This window comes from Onychomys torridus, chromosome 21 (assembly GCF_903995425.1).
Source record: "Onychomys torridus chromosome 21, mOncTor1.1, whole genome shotgun sequence".
In the NCBI taxonomy this organism is placed as follows: domain Eukaryota; kingdom Metazoa; phylum Chordata; class Mammalia; order Rodentia; family Cricetidae; genus Onychomys; species Onychomys torridus.
The window spans coordinates 47,877,829-47,899,280 of record NC_050463.1 but is presented as its reverse complement, the minus strand read 5'-3'; the positions used below and the strand labels follow the sequence as shown (position 1 = coordinate 47,899,280).

At 50.1% G+C, this 21,452-nt stretch overlaps 1 protein-coding gene across 9 annotated transcripts in view; it reads left to right on the top strand.

The window, feature by feature from the left end:
• Nucleotides 1-21,452, top strand: part of Asap2 (ArfGAP with SH3 domain, ankyrin repeat and PH domain 2) — a 155,922-nt gene that overhangs the window by 37,780 nt on the left and 96,690 nt on the right. For all 9 annotated transcript variants that reach the window (XM_036170344.1, XM_036170340.1, XM_036170339.1 and 6 more), the window contains exon 2: nt 21,192-21,264. In XM_036170344.1, the coding sequence (XP_036026237.1) occupies nt 21,192-21,264 (73 nt within the window). The remainder of the gene's footprint in view (nt 1-21,191; nt 21,265-21,452) is intronic.

Genomic DNA, 21,452 nt, shown 5'->3' with positions numbered 1-21,452 from the left:
CGGTAGTCAGAAGCAGTGAGAGAGACCGCGCCTCCAGAGGGCGGAAGAGGAGCCCAGCCCCCCAGAGTTGTCCTCTGGTCGCCACATGTGTGCCCCCCAGGTAATTAATGTCTCTGAAGCTTTCCCATTTTTCAGTATGGGCAGAGGTAGGAGGATATGGAGGACAGGCGCGTGTCAGAGTCCCTTACTGCAGCCAGTGCAGGTGCCCACTGAAGGCTGGCCTTTGGGGCTTGGGCTTCCCCCTCTGGGCATCCATTTCTGCATCTCTCCGAGGGCTGCTCTCAGAGGTGCGGGTATCCCTCCCACTTCCTCCTCCTTGCCCCACCCACCACTTCCCCACTTCCACCGTGTCTCCTGGTCAGATGATTGGTGAATTCCTTAGCTTGGACTTGTAGATGTGACACCGTGTTGGGTGTCCGTAGGGCTGGCCTTCATGTACTGTCACAGAGACTTCTCTGTGCTCCTGACTTCAAAAGGACATGCGCCGTGTTAAAGAATGCAATGCCACCTGTCCATGGCATCTTAAAAGCCTAGAATTTTAGGTTCCGGGCGATTTAATTTTGGTTTCCACATGACATACTGCATGCCTTGGGCCCATGTAAGAACTAAGAGGTGGTCACTTGGCCAGGGTCACCCTGGTGGACCCGGGCTGGCCCTCAGGGTTGGGGGCCTGCTTTGCTCTGATACTAGAGCAAATGTCTGATGCTGTCTTTCCCTGCTGCAAAGCTGTGGCGCTGGTGCCCTTACTCCCTGAGGCCTTAAGTACAGGGTGAACGTAGAGCGAAGTTATCTCCTTGTACCAAGGTCTGGGCCTCAGCTCTGCCTTAGCCTCCCTGCCCCTGCCTCATTCTGCCCTCACAGCTCAAGGGAACAGCATTGCCTTCCTTATATAGTAAGTTTCATTTCTGTGATAACGCCATTGCCGAGTCTAATGGTTTCATACTTACAAACTCCAATCACACATTTGGGCTTAACCTTGTGCTCAGTTGGAGAGCGATTTCTGGGGATTCCTAAGGTCGAGGCTGCCCTAAGCACTTCCTGAGAGCCAGCCAGATTGTTCTAGAGCAGCCTTCCTCAATCTGTGGGTCGAGACCACTTTGGGGATCGCATGACCCTTTCCCAGGGGTCTTGCCTAAGACCATCGGAAAAGAAGATATTTACGTGACGACTCATAACAGTAGCAAAATCACAGTTATGAAGCAGCAACAAAAATGGTGCTATGGTTGGGGGTCATCGCAACATGAGGAACTGCATTAAAGGATCGCAGCGTTAGGCAGGGTGGGAGCCAGAGGGGGTGGGAGCCACTGTCCTAGAGGAAAGCTGTTGCCGAGGCCAGAGATGATGCCCCGAGAGGAAATGGCAGGTGGACTCATCGCCTGGATTGCGGGTCTGATTTACCAGGGTGGGGCAGTAGAGGAGGCAGGCGGAGGAAAGGTCACAGAAACTGCCAGCACCTGGCAGAGGCTTATTTGTCCCTGCAGGCCAGTGTTCTGGCACTAGTTGAGTAGCCTTGCATGCGCTGGCCCTTCCAGGACAGGGGGGCCTTGGGAAGGTGCTACAGGCAGTGGGTGCATGGGGTGTGGCCAGAGGCGGTCATTCTACAAACACTGCTGGGCTCCCCGGTTTTGTTATAGGTTGGTCTTGTTGAGGACCCATGAGGACTCTGGAATATTAGGCTGTACCCGTGTCATCGAAATGCTGTGGGTCACGGTGGAAGGACAGACAGACAGCAGGATTTGACACCTAATCTGGGTTGACACCTGTTAATTGGAAAGTTTACTTAATTTTTTTTTAAGGTTTATTTTTATTTTTAAGTGTGTGTGTGTGTGTGTGTGTGTGTGTGTGTGTGTGTGCATGTGTGTGTGTGTGTGTGTGTGCGTATGTGTGTGTGTGTGCATGTGTGTGTGTGTGTGTGTGTGTGTCTGTCTGTCTGTCTGTCTGCACATGAGTACAGGTGTCTCTGGAGGCCAGTGTTGTACAAGCAGCTGTGAGCTGCCCAGCATGGGTACTAGGAGCCAAGCTCTGGTCCCCTGCAAAAATCAGTCCTTAACCTGGAGCCGTCTCTCCAGCCTGTAATTTTACTTATTCGTGAGCCTGGCTTTACCCTCAAAAGTGAGAATCCTGCCATGACTGTTTCGCACGGCTGTTACGAAGCTCTTGTAATATTAGCATGTGATCTTGGGACAGAAACACTTCCTTCATTACCCTCTGATATCCAGCCCGACACACAGAAGGCTTTTAATATTTTGACATTTATTACTTTTGCGTGTGTTTCATGTGTCCTTGGGTTTAGTTTATAGGCACCATGTACTAGAACTGGAGTTAGAGATGGTTGTGATCTGCCTGGTGTGTGCTGGGAGCCAAACCTGTATCCTCTGCAAGAGTAGTAGGTGCTCCTTAGCTGCTGAGCCGTCTCTCCAGCCCACAGTTAGTGTTTTTATTTCATAGTGCCTGTATAGAGGCCAAAGCCCAACCTGTTGGAGTCGGTTCCTTCCTTCTACCCCGTGGGTCTAGGGGTTGAGTGCAGGTTGTCAGTCCTGGCAGACTGCATTTGCTCACAGAGTTATCTTGCTGGCCCAGTCATTCTCCTTTTGTAATAAATCAGGTACATTTTGGGAAGTACTGACTCATGGGGAGGAGTCAGCGTGTAACTCCACTGGAGGTAGGCCTCCCTTAGGGTTGTGAAAGCCTTTAACATGCTATACAGATGCTGACAGATGTCCTGTGGAGAGACATCAGAGGGGCCAGACCAGGCCTGGACACCGAGGCCCTGCATGACCCAGCAACATGACTAAGGTGAGGTCAGTTGAAAGAATTGACAGACCGGTGTGTTCGGGAAGCATTTTTAAAAGGCTTAGTAAGCCAATAAGGATCCAGGAAAGCATGCAGCTGGTAAATGGCCAGTCTTCAGCCCCCTGCCAAGTGCCTCGACTTTTAATAGTTCATTACAGCCCTCAGAAGTCCTTGACCCTGGCTTGTCTCGAGGTGCCAAAGAAATCAAAGTTGTTTTTTGAAAGTTAAAAAAACAACCAACAGCTTAAGGGAGCTCTGTTCTGTGCACAATATAACTTGCCCGTTTTAGGTTATGTGTTCAGTGTTGTGTGGTGTAGCCAATGGCAACCACATGGCGTTATCTCAGAACCGTCCCTCTGTTCCACCGGAGATGGGCCCTCTATTCCCGGCCCTGGCAGCCAGTGCTTTTTGGTGGTGGGGTTTTTTGATTGTGGTTTTTGTTTTTGTTTTGAATTTTATACAATGAAGTCACGGTACATAGCCCCTTCAGTGAGTGTAATAACACTGGTCTCTGTTCACGTTGCCTGCATTCTTAGACTACTCTGTTTTATTGCTGAGCACTGTTACGTGGGCATGCTGTAATTTCAAAACCAATTTTATTAAGCGATGGATAGTTGAGCTTTTGCTCGGTATTAGCTATAAATGAGTAAGAACAGCTAGGGACATGCAAGTTCAAGTCTTTGTGCAAATGGATCTCTCTCTCTCTCTCTCTCTCTCTCTCTCTCTCTCTCTCTCCCCTCCCCCCCTTTTATTATTTTCTTTTTTGAGAAAGGAGCTGGCCCTGAGCTTGTCGCCTTCCTGCCTTTTACTCCTGAGTTCTGGACCACCGGGTGTGCACCACCATGTTCAGATGTTTGATCGTTAACTTGGGTAAACACTTAGATTGGTGCGAAGTGGATCTGAGGTACTAAGCCTCAGCCATTCTGTTTTCTCAAGCTGCAGGATCCTTTTCAGTTTCGCTCACAACATGCAAGAGTTTCAGTCACTGCACCTCTGCGTCCGCAGTCGGTGTTATCAGCCCGTTCTGTCATTTTAGGGGTGTGCTGTGGGATCTCATTGTGATTTAACTTACATATCCCTGGTAACCTCGGTATTCAGCATTTCATGTTTTCACTGGCCTCTGGGCATTCTCTTTGATGTAGCTGTCTGAACTCACTCCGTGTATCTAGTTTTTTTTATGAAATGCATCACAAAAGCGGAGATGCTGAGGTGTTGGATGTCTCTCACTGGAAGGAACTGTCAAGAGAAAGGGAATGTTTCAGTGGTTCTCAGTCTTCCTAAGGCTGCGGCCTTTTAATACAGTTCCTCATGTTGTGCTGACCCCCAACCATACAGTTATTTTGTTGCTACTTCATACCTGTTGTTTTGCTGCTTTGATGAATCATAATGTAAATATCTGGTATGTAGGATATCTGATATGCTATTTCTAAGGGGGTCCTGACCCACAGGTTGAGAACTTGTTTGAGTACTGATAGTCCAAGACAAGTTTGTGAGTGGCACATTCTGCAGAACAGTGTCACAGGTGTTCTGTGAGCTGCTCTTTGTATCACCCTTACAAAAAATGAAATGATTCATGGTCTGTCATTTATTTTTAAAAAATTCTTGGGGCTGGAGAGATGGCTCAGTGGTTAAAAGCACTGGCTGTTCTTCCAGAGGTCCTGGGTTCAATTCCCAGCACCCACACAGCCTCTCACAACTGTCTGTAACTCCAGGGCATCTGCCACCCTGTTCTGGTCTCTGCAGGCCCTGCACACATGTGGTTCGCACAGACAGAATACCCACACACATAAAAAAAAAAAAAAAAATCAAAGAAAATAAACAAGTCTTCTGGCATTTTCAAAGAATTTCTGGACCTGGAGAGGGAGCTCTCCTGTCTGTGCGTCCCTGTGGATTTGGCAGCTAGCTAGAGAACTCAGAGTCAGACTTCCCATTCGTCAGGGGTGCAGGGACTTGCCCAAGATGATGAAGGTAATTTAGTGAGACCTAATGAGGCTTGACGTTCCTCAGAAGTTCCTGAGAGATTCTGTGACATGTCTACAGTTCTTTAAAACCTATAATATTTCTCACAATGGTTAAAACTCTTCAAATTTGCATGCTGGTGCTGGAGAGATGGCTCAGTGATTCTTGCAGAGGACTTGAGTTCAGTTCCCAGCACCCACACTGGCTGGCTTACAACTTCCTGTAACTCAAGCTCCAGGGTGATCTGATGCCTCTGGCCTCCAAAGGTACCTGCAGTTAATGCACACGATTACAAGTAATTAACAATTATAATAAAATTTAAGAAGATTTGCGTGCTAAGGCATGCATTCCCAGGCACAAGGGGCTACTACCTAAGCATTCTAAACTCCCTGTAAGCCACAAGTGGAGGGGTGTGAGGGCTTCGGATTTATTTACATGCCTGTTGGCACACAGTGAGTGTTGAGGGACTTAGGAACTAGAGTTCATAGGCTGGAATTGCTCCAGTTACACAGCTTTGCTGTTTTAATGATGGTGCTTGTGTAGACATGAATTTGGAGAATAGCCAGTGTGCAACTGTAGTCATTTTAATCAGTGACACATTCGTGGATGATGACCCTTATAGAAAGTTTCGAGTAAAGCTGTCCTAGGGTCCCCCTGCAAAGACAGATGATCCCAGCAGCTCAATTAATTTATCGATTATTGAGGGCCAACTGCATGCATGGTCCTAGGATGGTGAAGACAATAAATTAGCTAGCAACTTGGTGATCTCTAAGATGCTAAAGTGATGGTGTGTGTGTATGTTTGTATGTGTGGGGTGTGTGTGTGTGTGTGTGTGTGTGTGTGTGTGTGTGTGTGAACTCAGCACAGACAGCTGCACTCAGAGAAGTTAATGGTTGGCTTATAATCCACTGTGGTAATGTGCACAGGTCATCCAGCAGGGCCTCCCAGGCGCTTCTTGTCCAGCGCATTTATAATAAGGGCTGCAAGGACATTCTACATGATGGAAAGTTGAAACCAATTTCCTACTACTTCAGAACGCTTCCGCCGTTTTTTTTTCCCAAACAAAGGATGTCTGTGCCCATCTGTTCCTATTTATTTGTGCAAATCCGACTCATCTCTGTCTTATGTAATTCAAAGACTACTGAGAGCTTAGTGTGGGCCACTGGCACCATGCTGCTAGTTCCAGACGAACGGTGCCGGCCTCTGTGTGCTCACTGATGCAGCTTGGAGGATGGGATGTCACACATTTGAACAGTTCCTATTCTAGCAAGAGTTCCTCTGAATCCGTTGCGCAGAGGAGTGTCAGGGAGACACTGGCTCCCTTATTCCTCCATCATCTCCAGTTGCCATCGCAGCCGTGATGCGGGGAGGGGCTGGCACAGCCCCTCTGGCTCTATTCATGCAACCTGGCTGCCTGTTAACAACTTGTCACTTTCTCCAGGATGCCACTGTTCCAGGGCCTCTCTCCTTAGAGGCAGCCACGGCGGTGTTAGCATAGAGCAGAGCTCTGTAGCCTGTATTCATCTCACATCCCCGAAGCACGTGTCCGTCAGGGGAGAGGCCTGGCTCCCCGCCCTGGAAGAAGCACCCGTGGTCTCTCCTTCATCTTCCATAGTCCTGTTAGAGGATGCAATGGCCCCAGGAAGTCTTAGGTCTCTGAAAGCGTGGTCTCTCTCACCGTAACCCCAGGCCATGATAGGAGCAGCTTGTCTGCTTAAGAAGCACTGTAGGGCCACGACAGGGGTTCCAAAGCTCCTCCCACCCACCCCACCCCAACATTACATAGTTTTATTTTCTTGATCCGTTGTTCCTTGACTTTTCAACAAGCAGTTTACTGTGAACCGTAAGGAAACAGCGCCGCTGTGAGAACACAGGCTAAGAGAACACGGCCGGGTATTGGAATAGAAAGGGGAATCCCGGCAGCCATTTTGGCTTATCCTTGCCTCTGTGGCCTTGGTGTGGCCTCTCTGAGCCTCAGTGGGCGCGTTCTTACCGCCTGCCTGTGTCACCCACTGCCCAAGCTGTCATGTCGTGTGTTGAAAGTGTCATGTGGACACAAGGTGAGTAGCTGCCTTGTGTCCAGCAGCGTTGGTGATGGTGCCCTGACTTTTCGGCCGAGTGGTACTCACGTAGGGTTTTTCTCTTTTGCTGTGTATTTTAAGGCATCTAAGCCAGGGAAGTACAGCAGAAGTTTTAGTTTAAAAAAGTGCTTTCTGCAATTCAGCCTGTATGATAATGAGTATTCAGAGCCGGGTAATGCCTGGGGGGTGCTCACCAACCTAAGACAGAACACCTGTGGGCCTGGACAGGCGTCTCCATGATGGGTAAGGTGACCTGCTGACGTCTCACACAACCTAAGCCAGAAGCTCATTTTTTAGTAAAAGGGGGGACCTGTAGGTCCCTGTCCCCCGTTTTGGGTAACTGTTGCCTTGCTTGCTGACCTTGACCTTGATATCCTCCTCCCTATGCTAATTCCCTGCGAGATTCCACCCTCCTGAATGCTGGAGGGAAGCTCCTTGTCTGTGAATCCAGCATATCGGGTGTTAACAGCTTAGATGCAAGATTGTAAAACATCAGGAGTGGGGGAGGGGATTTAGCTCAATGGTAGAGCGCTAGCAAGCGCAAGGCTGGGGGTTCGATCCTCTCAGCTCAAAAACAAAAACCAAAACAAAACAAAAAACCATCAGAAGCGAACTTCTGCCAACCAGGGTTCTCCCATTGTGCTGTAAGTCTGTATTTAAGACCTCCTTTCTCCTTCAATAAATGACATTCGACATTCAAAAAAAAAAAAAAAAAAGAAGAGGGGGTCAAGATCATGATGGGGAAACCCACAGAGACAGCTGACTGGTGCTAGCTGGAGCTCACTGACTCTAGACTAACAGCTCAGGAACCTGCATGGGACTGAACTAGGCCTGCTGAATGTGGGTGACAGTTATGTGGTTTATCTGTTTGTGGGGTCCCTGGAAGCAGGGCCAGGACTTATCCCAGGTACATGAACTGACTTTTTAGAGCCCATTCCCTGTGGTGGGATACCTTGCTCAGCCTTGATGCAATGGAGAGGGGCTAGGCTCTCCTTCAACTTGGTATGCCAGACTTTGTTGACTACCATGGGAGGCCTTACCCACTCTGAGGAGTGGATGGGGGCAGAGTGGGAGGGAGGTGAGGAGGTGGGAGAAGGGGAGGGAGGGGGAACTGGGGTTGGTATGTAAAATGGAAAAAAATTTTAATAAATAAACATAATTAATAAAAAAATATTCCTTTTTGCCGGGCGGTGGTGGCACATGCCTGTAATCCCAGCACTCGGGAGGCAGAGGCAGGTGGATCTCTGTGAGTTCCAGGCCAGCCTGGTCTACAAAGCAAGTTCCAGGACAGCCTCCAAAGCTACAGAGAGAAACCCTGTCTCGGAAAAAGAAAAACCAAAAACCAAAAAAAAAAAAAAAAAAAAAAAAAAAAAGGTGCTTTCTGCCATTAATGACTTTATTTATAGTTCCTCATTCACAGTAGTAATAACTAATCATTGATTTTTTTTTTTTTAAATGTTCAGGCCTAGATCTTTTTTTTTTCTCCAGGAGGAGCAACCCATTACATCATGTGCTTGAACGTAATTTTAATATTTCCTCCATGTGCATGTGGAGGTCAGAGGAAAACTTACGGGAGTCAGTTCTCTTTGTCTTCCAGGTGGGCCCTGGTGTTGAATTCCGATAGGTTGCAGGTACTTTTACTCCCCAGCCAGCCAGCCCAAGTTGTATATCTTGGAGGCATCAAAGCTCACTCTCATGTTGCTTGAGGTGGAGTGAGTGGTTTGCGTGCTAGTTTTTTTCAGAGCTGAGGATCGAACCCAGGGCCTCGCGCTTGCTAGGCAAGTGCTCTACCGCCGAGCTAAAGCCCCAACCGCGTGTTAGTTTTATGGCATACTGGTTTGAGAAATACTTCTTTACATGGGGTCTGTGTCTGTCCCCCACCTCCCCTCCTGGAAGTCCCTCCAATCAAACACAGCAGCAGCACTACACTTACTCTTTGTGGATTCGGCCTGTGGGAGCTGGTACATCCTTGTTCATTGTGCCCGTTAACTGAGCTGGGGCTTGCCTGCCCTTGGACAGGCTGCTGATGGCAACATGCTAAGGCAGGCAGGCACTGTGTCCTGTAGCCTGCTGTCAGGGACCCTGGGCCCTTTTCTCTGTCATCTGCTGTCTCAGATGTCCCAGGAGGGCGTCTGGCTGTGCCGATGTGTGGCTAGAAGGCTCAGCCATGGCTGGTCATTCTCCATTTGTCTTCTTCCCTGGGATTTCCAGGTCCCTTCCCCCGCCCCTCCAATCAAGACGTTAGTATAAATAATGCTGAGAGCCTTCCTTGGGGAAGGGCCCGTGTCCTCTGTGAAGAAAATAAACCCTCACAGCACAGCCCTTGGCTCACTTCCGGTGCTGCCTGTCTCATTCCCCAGTGACAGGGACCCAGTCCCCATCCTTACCTTTGCCCCAGGCCTGGCCTTGTGCCCACAGCCTCGTCCTGATCCTGCCTCAGCCGCCTCAGCCTCCTCTCCAGGCTCCTCCTCACCTAGCCTGGGCCACATTTCTCTTCTGTGCGGTGGCCTCCGCTCACCGCTCACCCTCTGCACTACAGCCTCTGGGGCAGTGGGGGGGGGGGGAAGGGAAGGGAAGGGTGCTAGCCAAAAGCTTGGGGGTTTTCGGCCAAAAACTTTAATTAAAAAAGAAATGAATGGAAAGGGGCCTGGAGAGATGGCTCGGCTGTTAAAAGCACTTGTTGCTCTTGCAGAGGACCCAGGTTCGGTTCCCAGCACCCACACGGTGGCTCACAACAGTCCAACTCCACTTTTGGGGATCTGTCACCCTCTTCTGTCCTCCACGGGCAGGGCGTACACGTGACACATAGAAATACGTGCAGGCAAAACACCTATATGCATCCACTAAAAAGCAGTAAATCTGACAAAGGATCAGGAGCTTCTGTAACTCTTGGGGACCCCTAAACTCTGTTCACATCTCGTTCCTTGCGGCTCTTAGGCCCCTGTGCTGGGACTGGGCCAAGGTCAGAATGCCACCTGTGTGTGGCTCCTTTCCGGTCTAGGGTGGAGGAATGTGGTCTTCTGAGTGTTCTGACAGCGCTGTCTCCTCACCTGAAGGCATTTGAGGCCCAACAGTGAGGCAAGCTGTGTTTTGGGCAGCTGGGGACTAGAGTCAACTCTGTCCTAACCCCTATGATGTCTTGTGGGGACCCTGGAGGGCAGAATATGAGTCCTTGGTCTGAATCTAGAAATAGTTTCCACCTATAACCTTCCTCAGGGGACCCTAATTGTAAGACGGGGGCCTAGACACACTCCTGTCCCTTCTCTAGCCAACCACTGTCAGGTGCCCGGGATGCTTTGCTGTGTGTTTTCGAGGGCGGGGCGGGGCGGGGCAGGGCGGTCCTTGCCTTAATCAGCATGCTTTCTCTCTTTGAACTCTAGTGGTTCTCCAGCCTTTCCATTTCAAACAGATGTTGTCCTGTTTTAGGGATATGGCAAGTGGGGTGTGGAGATGTGGGAGTGGAAGTCCCGTGGCCCTCGCAGGAGATCTGGGTCTCAAGATGAAGGGAGGATGCAGAACAAGCTGCCCGGAGCAAGAAAGATGCCCAGTGTTTTCCATACATCCTCGGTCCTTCTGCGGTCCATCTTTCCCGTACAGTAATAACTGTCCTGCATGAATTGCAGAACAGTGCAGGGTTAGTGCCTGGATATGGCAGGGGTGGGGGTGGAGCTGTGGAGGAGACCAGTGCTCAGGATCCGTTCTGGATGGTACTTGGAGCTGGGTCCCTCACTGTTTTGTTAGACCGTATGCCTTCTATGTTGGTTGCATTTTAGTGCGTCTCTCTGATGCTAAGAGAGCCTGCAGACTCAAATCCTGCTCCATCTAGTTCCAGGGCTGTGTTTGTTCCTCCAGGGCCCCAGAAGAAGGCACAGGGGAAGGACAGAGCCAGCCCTAGTGTGGGAGAAGTGCAAGAGGGGACATGACCATGCGACACTGTCAAAGGCATCTGAACCCTTGTCTCCTTTTTATAAAAATGATTCCTGTGGCAGACAGCTTGGTGATGGGGTGGGGAGCGCAGAACCAGCCTGTGACCCCCGTCCTTGGCTGTCTTTCCCCTCCACATTCTGGCTGTCCCTGCTTCTTCCTCCACAGGGCAAACGGGAACTCAGGGATGGAAGTCAAGAAACAGACCAAAGGTAGCAGTGATGTATAATTTTCTTCCTTGAGAAGTCCAGTGTTGGATATTGTATTCTAGACACAAGCTTCATGATCCCACCTACTCACTCCTGGTTCTCAGCCAATCCTCCGACCCTCTGGAAGATTCTGAAATGTGACTGTTATTCAGGGTGCCGTGGGGTGAGCCATGATGTTGGTGCATGGCAGATGATAGTGAGCTGGCAGCCACTTACATGCCGCTGGATGGCAGGAGCCAGAGCAGCCTTGGCCCAAGCTATGGCTTCAAGCATGTTCTTGGTGGAGAGAGGGGACAGCATTCTTGTCATGAAGTAGCTGCACAGGCCTTAAGCAATGAGTGAGATCAGTGTGTGTGTGTGTGTGTGTGTGTGTGTGAGAGAGAGAGAGAGAGAGAGAGAGAGAGAGAGAGAGAGAGAGAGAGAGAGAGAGAGATTGTGGGAGGCCTGGGGGGCTCAGGGGTGGAGTGAGAAAGTGTTATTTCCCTCTGCACTGGAGAGAGCAGCCAAGGGGAGGTGGGAGCTGCCTGTGGGCCTCCTGGCAGGGACGCTGTTAAGAAACAGGTGGGGATGCACCTCGGGACTGGCCCATGCTTTCCCTAAATTTGCTGTGGCTCTTCAAACCTTTCGACCAGTTCAAAGCCAAATAAATGGCCTGGGGTGAGTCTCCGAAGTCATTTTCGAGTCATTTTCTTCTGCTGTGAGTTGGGACAATAAGTGAGGACTTTGCATGCTAACCTAAGTATTGCCTGATCTGACGGGGTTCAGGTGCACATGTGTCATCTGCTGTATGGTACTCGGAGTTAAGCCTCTGTCTTGTTAGACTATCCACTTACATTTTATATATCAATTATATTTTAGCCAGGTGGTGGTGGCGCACAGCTTTAATCCCAGCACTTAGGAGGCGGAGGCAGGCAGATCTCTGTGAGTTTGAGGCCAGCCTGGGCTACAGAGTGAGTTCCAGGGAAGGGGCGAAGCTACACAGAGAAACACTGTCTTGAAAAATCAATCAATCAATCAATCAATAAAATAATAAATAAATAAAATTATATTTTAGTGTGTTTCTCCGACACAGGCAGCACCCAAGTGACATTGTTGCTGTGTGGTTCCCTTGAAGGGCTTTGATGAGGGTGGAGAGTAGGGATGGGGCAGGTGGGGAGTAGGGGGTCAGATGGGTGGGGAGTAGGGGGTCAGATGGGTGGGGAGTAGGGGATCAGATGGGTGAGGAGTAGGGGATCAGATGGGTGGGGAGTAGGGATGGGGCAGGTGGGAACAGGCCACTATCATTTCTGCCCGACTTTGACACTATGAGTTCTGTAGAGGGAGGGTGGATGGGGGAGAGCAGATCTGACTAGACCTCCCTCCATCAAAAGGCCCCAGAGTCATGGGAAGGGGATGCTTGCTGGGTACCGTATTTCACAGTGGTGTACCCCAATACAGAGTCCCTGACTTAGGGGACGAGGGTGGCGTGGACTCCTTGCATTGTATTTATTTGAACATTTTTTATTAAGAAATTTTTTATTCATTGTACATATCAACCACAGATCCCCCTCTCTTCCCTCCTCCCCATTCCCCACCCTTGGACTTTAGACTTTATTCTTTTAACCCGAACGTTAAAGCTAAGAGGACGATGGGCCTTTCTTCTCCCAGGCTGGCTCAGGGCATTCCTTGTTGCCCGTGTGGCGAGCCTGCCAGAAATGCCACGAAATGTTGGGAAAAACTTGAATAGGAATGGGAAAAACAAAAACAAGAAAACAACTTGCTGTTGGTTCTTGGAGGTACGTCAATGGGAGTGTGAGCTGGCTAGGAAGGTTTGTTGTTTTTACTTATTTGTCAGAGGTGTAGTCTTGGACCACTTCATGGGCGCACAGTATGTCTTGATCGGATCTTCCTCAGGCCCCTGCACTTTCTAACACATCCCTTCCACCTTCCTGTCTTCACTGTAGTCTTCTCCTTTATCTGCCCCCTCCCCTTCTGTGCCAACGTCGTCGTCATCTTCATCATCATCATCATCATTGTCATCATCATTTACTGAGGCCCCTTAGTGCTACTCCATGGGATGCCGACTATCCGTTTGCCTTGGTCTTGCATATACACACAGAACTGCAGTGGATACTTGGGTGCCATGGCCGCGTCACGTCCGGGAGATGGCATTTTACCAAGTTTATCCCCACACTCCTCTAAACGTTTGCACCTCCTCTTCTGCCGCGTTCCAGTGGGTGTCACCTTTGGGCACTTTTCCTCTGGTCTGAAAAGGATTTGTCCTCATGATAAAGACAGTCCTAGATAGAAGGTGTGTCCCCAACAGCTACCTTAATTGGTAGAGTTGAGATTGTGCCCCTCTGGGAAGAGGAGGACACTGGGTCGGTGCTGTCCGCTGCCATGCCAGCTGTAGGTGGACACAAGCCATGTTATTCTCAATTTAGGAAGCCAGCGAATGCTCTTCCAAGACCGCAGATTCCTGGAGAAATCCCCATTTCCTTGGGGATCATTGTCTCAGTGGTCTTGATAGTCAAGATTGAGAGACACGAGAGTCTCTGTAGCATGTCCTCATTGCTGCCTGTCATATTATTCTCTTCGTCAAAGGCGTCCAATATTGATTTGCCATTTCTAGTATATGCCTGTTGCTTTAAGGCTCTGGTCACAGTCACACAATGTCCCTCTGAAAGAACACATAAAACACAAATATGACAGCTTGTGGACAACAGGAAGGCATCTGTAGGACCTGGCTTGCTGGACAGGATGAGGAGTTGGGGTAGAGCCATGGTGTGTGGTGTGTGTGGAGGTGTCCCCAGGCAGACCCCATCACCCCAAGAAGCGAAGCCCTCCTTGGTTCTGAAGACCCTCGTTTATGTCCCTGAAGTGAGGCACACCTGGCTTGAGCTTAGTAGTTTCCTGGGGAGTTCAACTTGGTCTAGGATCCCGTTGTCTTCTGGGGCTGGGAAGAGTGAGCAGACTGACCTCAGCCACCAGCTAATGGTCCCCTGCCCAGCCTCCCTCCCTGTCTCTTACATCGGCACAGACCAAGAGCCTGCTCCACCATTCTCCTTGACTTTGTCCCCTGTCCCTTCCGTTACGACTGGACATCTTTTGGGATGATGTCCCCGGGCCTGTGCATGTTTCCTCTCCTGACATTGCCCATTTCCTGCCCCACCTCCATGCTCTGCTGTCATGTGGGGGGCAGTTCCTGGGACTGTCAGTGCCAGAGGTGTGAGGACCTTGGAGCATCCAGGGCACCTTGTGTCCTACTGACTCCTCCCTGGGAAGGGCACCGTGCAGGCTGTGCCAGCCACCTCACCATGCAGCCTATGTGTGGCTGCTGTGAAACCTTCTTGCCAGCATGTCCTCCTTTCCTAGTCTCCTTGACCACTTGGAGGCTCTGTCTCTTCCAGTAATCGGATATGAAACACAACAAAGCTTGGGTTCAGGGGCGTCTGTTCCCTCTTCTCTAAATAGTGACGTAGCGTGGTCTACTTCGCAGCTGGATGTGTCCCCATTGATGTCTGCAGGGGACAGTCTCCTGAGTAGTTGTTTTTGAAACTTGGTAAGCCAAAGGTACTCTTCATGGACCCACCATCTCTACCTGTGTACGATGTGTGGACATCTGGAGACGGGTGTGTTCGTGCCCTTTATTGGTCCATTCCATGTGGCCCCATCCCCTTCAGTCATGGTGGACTGATGCCCAGCGCCTAACAGTTTCTGCATAGTTGATTCTCTTGGGTGATGGCAACTTTGGGTTTTCCTCTTGTTCGTTTTTTTTGTTTTTTTGTTTTTTGTTTGTTTTTTGTTTTGTTTTGTTTTTCCAGTTCAAAAAGCATGACTGAGAATGTCCCCCCTCTGTATCCACATCCAGAAAGCTTGGGGGGGGAGGGGGCAAGGATTCTGCCCGCAGATTGGGTTAGCTCACCTCCTCTGCGTCCCACAGAGCTGTTTCCACGTTAATCATTTATTTATCCTTAAATAAGCGAATGCATAAGCACACCCTGGAAAATCTTTCAAAGAGTGCCAGAAATGGAGTCTCTTGGCACCATTTTCTACCTCTCCCCTTGGAGCCACGTGACGGCTTCCTGTGCCACCTAACCAAGGATTCTCCTGTGTTTATTTTTATATGTGGGAATATGCGGCTTTGAGTATCTGTTTTCTTTATTGTTCAATCTGTTCCTTCCATGTATTTTTGTGGTCAAAGGTAAACAAACCTCAATGGTAGGAGACTTAGGAAAGGAGACAATGTGTATGTAGAGTCTTGAAAGTCCCTTTCCGTTTGCTTTTGTATGAGCTCCAAGCATAATGAATGTGCTCAGGCTAATCTGTTTCTATGCTGTGTCTATTTTTTCCTTTTCTTTTTAAAAAAGATTTACTTATTTTTATTTCATGTGCATTTGGTGTTTTGCCAGCATGTATGCCTGTGAAGGTACCAGGTCCCCCGAAATTGGAGTTACAGACAGTTGCGAGCCTCCATGTGGGTTCTCTGGAAGAGCAGCCAGTGGTCTTAACTGCCGAGCCATCTCTCTAGCCCTTATCTTTTTCTTGTTTTGTTTTTGAGACAGTCTTATTACACTGTAGCCCATGCTGGCCTCAAAATTGCAGCAATCCTCCTGTCTCAGCCTCCTTGCATGCTGGGGTGCCTCCCTTTGAGATCCCAGGGCGCTGGACCAAATTGGTTGTGGCTGGTACTTGTGCTTCTAGGCCAGGGCCGAATCGACAGGCCTGGCTGATGCCGTGGAGGGATGCTTTTCGAGGATCATCTAAGTCAGAGGCAGCAAACTTTTCCTGAAAAGGGCCAGATGGTAATTAAATAAATTTCCGCAAATATTTATAGTGAAATTCAAAACATAGCTAATAGTCAAGGCCCGTGATTGAGAAAAGTACTTTTTGTTTGAGGGCTGGGGTAACAGTTCCCTTAGCTGGGTGAGTCAGAGCCAGCCTTCCCCTCACGTATTACCTCATCCAGCCAGACATGTTGGCCTGTCAAAATGGTTGGATTGTAACAAACAAGAGGTGGGACATCTTTCGCTTGTGGCTCATGAGTTTCCCACCCCCGAACCAAACCAGCTCCTCAGACAGACTGTGGAGGCCACCCCTCCCTCAGATGCCCGCTTGCCACAGGACTGTGGGACCCCAAGAGGAGACGGATTTATCTACCCTCCACAGAGAAGATAATGTGACGGGGGATGCCGCTACTGAGCTATGGAACCAGGAGGGCCAGGCTGCTTGGGTGGATTCCCTGGCTCGGGGACAGCCCTCAAGGGCACAGAGGGACCTGCAGAGGCCGAGGAAGGAGAGAGAGCCTCATGACATTCTGGAACAGTCACACACATGCCTGTATGGCTGCAGCTCTTGCGGGAGCCAGCAAGGCACGCGGAAGTGAATGTCAGTGTTTTCCCTTCTGATAGAACCCGCTGCCAGCTTCTGGCTACTGTGTGGGGCAGCCGAGTGTGAAAATGCCCACCACTGGGGATGTGAGGGTCTTTCTCGTGGTGGGTTTGCCATGACCTGTGCCCTCGGGCTCCACCCCCCTCCCCACCGTCTCCCATGACCACTCCAACAGTTATTTATTTTCCTTGGAAATATCTGAGACACATCCCCGCCGCCTTGCTTATGCAATAAATTTAATCTGTTAAGCTTGCTTTATAAACTAGAGGTCAGCTTGAGTCCAGCCCCTCAGAGTTTATAGGGTTTGGCCAGACATCAGCTGCCGGCCAGGCCAGCCCTCCTCAGGTCTTTATTGACTTCTGCGGTTCTGCGTGCTTGTCATTTGCCCACACATTTTGGTGCGGGTTGTCTCCGTTTTCCTTCCAGGTTTGAGGAGTCGTGGAAGTTGGGGTGGGGGGTGAGTTACGGTTAGAAGTCTCAGCCACGTTGCAGGTCCCTTTGGTTTCTGGAGACCACAAAAGCTGTATTAATTGTTCTTGCTTTAAGGTTTTGGCAAACCTTTTTCTGTTTTTTTTCTTTTTTTTCTTTTGTTGTTTGTTTGTTTTGTTTTTTCGAGACAGGGTTTCCTTGTGTAGCTTTGCGCCTTTCCTGGAACTCACTTGGTAGCCCAGGCTGTCCTGGAACTCACAGAGATCCGCCTGCCTCTGCCTCCCGAGTGCTGGGATTAAAGGCGTGCGCCACCACCGCCCGGCTAAAGCTTTTTCTAACTCACGGATATAAGACTTTTTTTCCCTCTTAATCATCCTCACTTCTCCTGACTGGGTGTTTCATCTTGATGAGCTATAAATACACGGCGACAGAGGGAGGGTGCATTTTTGAACAGGGAGGGAATCGCTTTTCCCTCGTGTAGGTTTTAATTATAATTACCTCTGCCACCAAGCGCCAAGCTCACCTTCGCTTCAATCTCTGCTGAATAGACAGGGAAAGCGCCCCTCGTTTTGTTTATCTTCTCATTCCTGAGGCAGGAAACGGCTTCCCCTTCAACAATAGGGACAGGACTCAGAAGGAGGCGTGTTTTTACAAGACTTCTGTGCTGTCTTTGGTAGGAAAAGGGCTGTCATCTGCACAGCACTGTGTGGGATGTTGTCCGAGTTCAGCTACTTGCAGAGTGCCAGTCCCCGGTACCTCAGTAGATGACCACCTCTAGCCCCTACTTCTGAGCAGAACTGAGCCGTACCCCACCGACACAGGTGTGCCATGTGACTCGGGGTTACCAGCGGGCAGAGCACTTAACTCTGCTGGAGAGAAGCAGGCTAGGTCTCTAGCTGGTTACCCAGGAGTCCAACGCCCAGATGGAGCCTGGCTGGTTCCTGAGGCCAGTATGGCTCCAGCCAATTCCTTCATCTTTGGGAGGCCTTTCCTGGAATTCTTTCCTGCTCGTCTCTGGTGGCCTTAAGGTACTACAGTGCGTTCTCTCTCTGGTCAGAGGAACCCTGTGGCTTGGTACAGAGTCCCATTCCTTGGCAGGGCTCTCTGGTGCACAGTGGGTTGCACACACACCAGCCCCTGACCTGAGAGAGCGGCACCAGGGAGAGGAACAAGAAACAGAGGTAGTGTTATTGGTATTTCTCAGACCTCAGCATGTTCAAGTGTTACAGGGTGCTCAGTCGTAGCCACAGTATCGGACACCACAGGTGTTGGGGCAGCGTCCAAGGTTGGCCAAGCAGGTCAGTGTACACGCTGAGTCCTGGCCTGCTGCTCCTGCCAGTACGCGTCTGTGTTTGTGGAGGTGTTTATTTTTTTCTGCAGGATTGTTGTCTTGTTTTGCTTACCAGTGAGTCTCCACTCCCTGCTTTTGTATTTGGCACGTACAGTAAATCTCAGTGGAAACTGTGAACACGCACAGATGCTGTGGGGCCAACCTAAGATGAGCGATTCACCCTTCCTGGGGAGGGATGGCAGGTGGTTCTCTCTGCTGGAGGGCCAGACACCTCTCGCTTTGCTGGGGGACCAGATGCCTATGAACCAGCCCGTGAAGCTGGGGGGTCAAGGGTCAAGAGGCAGGAAGATGTTCCAGGGTTGGGAAGGAGAAGAAAAGAACGGATTGAGCCAGCATCGCACAGTTCCCCGGGACGAGAGCTCAGGGGCTAACCAGAAGTGGAGATGGCGGTTCAGGGCCTTGATGGATGAGTGAGGAAAGTTCAGAGTACAGGGAGGCTTCTGTAGCTTGGGCTACCATCTGTGCCATGCTGGGAAGCCTCCCCCAGTGACCCGAGCTGCCATGGAACATTCGCTGTGTGCTTCTGTTCCGTGGGAGGTTTTCTCCTTTTATACCTTGCCCCCAAGGAAGCTTTTCTGTAAGGCTTGCTGAATGACTTCCAGAGAGCTAGCCCGGCTGCTGTAGGGGTCCTCTGCTGTCTGTGAGGAGGCTTGGAGGAGGGAAGCTCTTCTTACCTGAATGCAGGTCAGCTACTGGTCTGGTCAATTGCAGAGACTGGCCAGGACAGACTCCACAGCAGGAGTCGTGGATTGCATGTTTACGAGATCAGATGTGTGTTCTGCCTTGAGGACATGTGCCTTGGGGTGGGAACTCCCAGCTGTGACAGCCTACTGATTCACTCAGTGTGTCAGGCTCTACTCCTTGACGGGAGGGCGTGGCGCATTAGCCTGAGCAAACTCTGTTTTGTGAAGTACTGCTTGGAGGCTGGAGGACTGGGGAGGGCATGAGGGGAGACAGTAAGTGCAGGTTTTTGTGGGTTACTCACTGTTTCCAAATCCCCATTTATATCTCAAGGTCAAGAGTGGCTTAGAGATGACCACCCGGGAACATTAAGAGTTCATGTAGGCCAGGTGGTGGTGGCACACACCTTTAATACCAGCACTTGGGAGGCAGAGGCAAGAGGATCTCTGTGAGTTCAAGGCTAGCCTGGGCTACAGAGTGAGTTCCAGAAAAGGTGCAAAGCTACACAGAGAAACCCTGTCTCGAAAAACAAAAAAAAAAACAACAAAAAAAGATTTTATGTAGGGGTTAAGGAGATGGCTCAGTAGCTAGAAGAGTTTGCTGTACAAGCATGAGGCCCTGAGTTAAACCAACAAACCAAAGCTGGGTGACGGTGGCGCATGCCTGTAATCCCAGCACTCGGGAGGCAGAGGCAGGTGGGTCTCTGTGAGTTCGAGGCCAGCCTGGTCTACAGAGCTAGTCCAGGACAGTCTCCAAAGCTACAGAGAAACCCTGTCTCGAAAAACCAACCAAACAAACCAACAAACCAGCACCCAGAGCCCACACCATAAAAAAGCCAGGCATAACTGTAACCCCATTGCTCGAAGGTGGGGGCAGGTGGGTCCTGGGAGTCAGGTAGCCAGAACAATCCTTCCTAAGGGAATAAGGTGGAAACGATGGAGAAGGACATCGAGTGTTCTTTTCTGATTTCCACAGGTGTATACACACACACACACACACACACACACACACACACACACACACACCACACACACACCACATAAAAAGCCAGGCATGGTGGCAGGTGCCTGTAACCCCAGTACTGAGGTTATGGGCAGGAAGCAGGGAGGATCTGAGGGGCACAGATACCACACTTAAAATCTTTCCCTAGACACAAAAAAGCTAACTCATTATAAGAAATTTTGATTCAAGGCCAACCTGAGCTAGATAACATAGCAAGGCTGTCTTTTTTAAAGCTCTGTGGGTGCTTCCCTAGAGGGGTTTGATCTTGATATACTTCATGGTTCACTCAGAGAGTACATCCTATGGGTTCGGACAAACACATCGTGACCTGATAAGAACTTTTTCTTTTGTTAACCCCTGTCTGGCGCCTTTGGATCATTGTTCCATGTAAAACTGTCAACTCCCATCTCATCTGTTTCTAACACCCCAGAAGTCAGTCACGGCAGCATCAGAGTGAGGACTTAGGAAGGTTGATGCTGGAAGCAGATTCAAGAGGCCCGGCTTTTCCATGTGTGTAGGTAGATGGCAGGTCACTGCGGGTCTTAAATAGTCACTGGCACTTGGCCTCACTCTCACGGTTACCGGATGTGCTCACCCGCCTGTCACAACCACCTGGAGTCCTTTGATCTTCCGAGCTGTTTCACCGAGCTGTGGGGAAGGTGTTCGCTGTGTCTCTTGGGTAGAAGCTTAGCTGTGAATAAATCCCCAAGTTTGATGAGTCGCTGGACATACTGTTGAGCACCTACTGTGTGTAGATGTACACGCCACTGCCTGCTGCCGTACGACGGTTGTGTTGTAAATATTTGCTGAATGTGGAACATGTGAGTGTTTGTTTAATCATCCAGCCTTGCAAAACCATTGCAGCTGGATGCTGGGAGAGAAATCTGAGGCTTGAAGGGGATTAGGAATAAGCTTCCTAAACACAGCTAATAGCTTCACAAATCCACCGAGCTGCATTTGTATGGGCGGGTCTGACTCTGTGACTTGGCTGTTGGGGTGCTCTTTGTGGGGAGGGTCACCTTGAGACTGCCCTTCCTTTCACTGAGGGGAGAGGGGCAGGCAGGGCTTAGTGACGGTCCCCGACGTGGTAGAGGCATCTCTCCAGATTCACTCACCTCTCTCTGGAGTGCTGTGTTCAGCAGGTGATGTGAGTAGACACAGCTTGTATGCTTTAGGTGACTGAGACACACGAGTTGGTTTTCTGTAAGACCACTGCTTGGTACACTCTGAAAGTCAATTTTCCACACTGGGCAAAGACTCATTCCATAGAAGCCGCCCGGGGCCTTGTAGTAGGAACCCCCCCCCTCCACCCCCTGAAGGTCCTCACTGCTGCTGTCTGTAGTTCCGGCCCGTGTGCGACATGTTTTAATTCATGTATTCTCTGTATTTTAGGCTTTGGACGTGGACCGGATGGTTCTCTACAAAATGAAGAAATCTGTGAAGGCAATCAATATTTCTGGGCTGGGTGAGTCCTCCCTGTTCCCTTGGGGTGGTGGGAGGGTGGTGTGGCTCAGTGAAAAGACTACATTTCAGGTCCTGTCTGGTCACCTCCCCCACTGAACACGCAGACGGGAGACTCTGGGACACCTGCTCCAGAAGCAGGATTTACTGCCTGTTGTCTAGTTGGGAGACAGCCCTCTTGTCTTGTGTCTG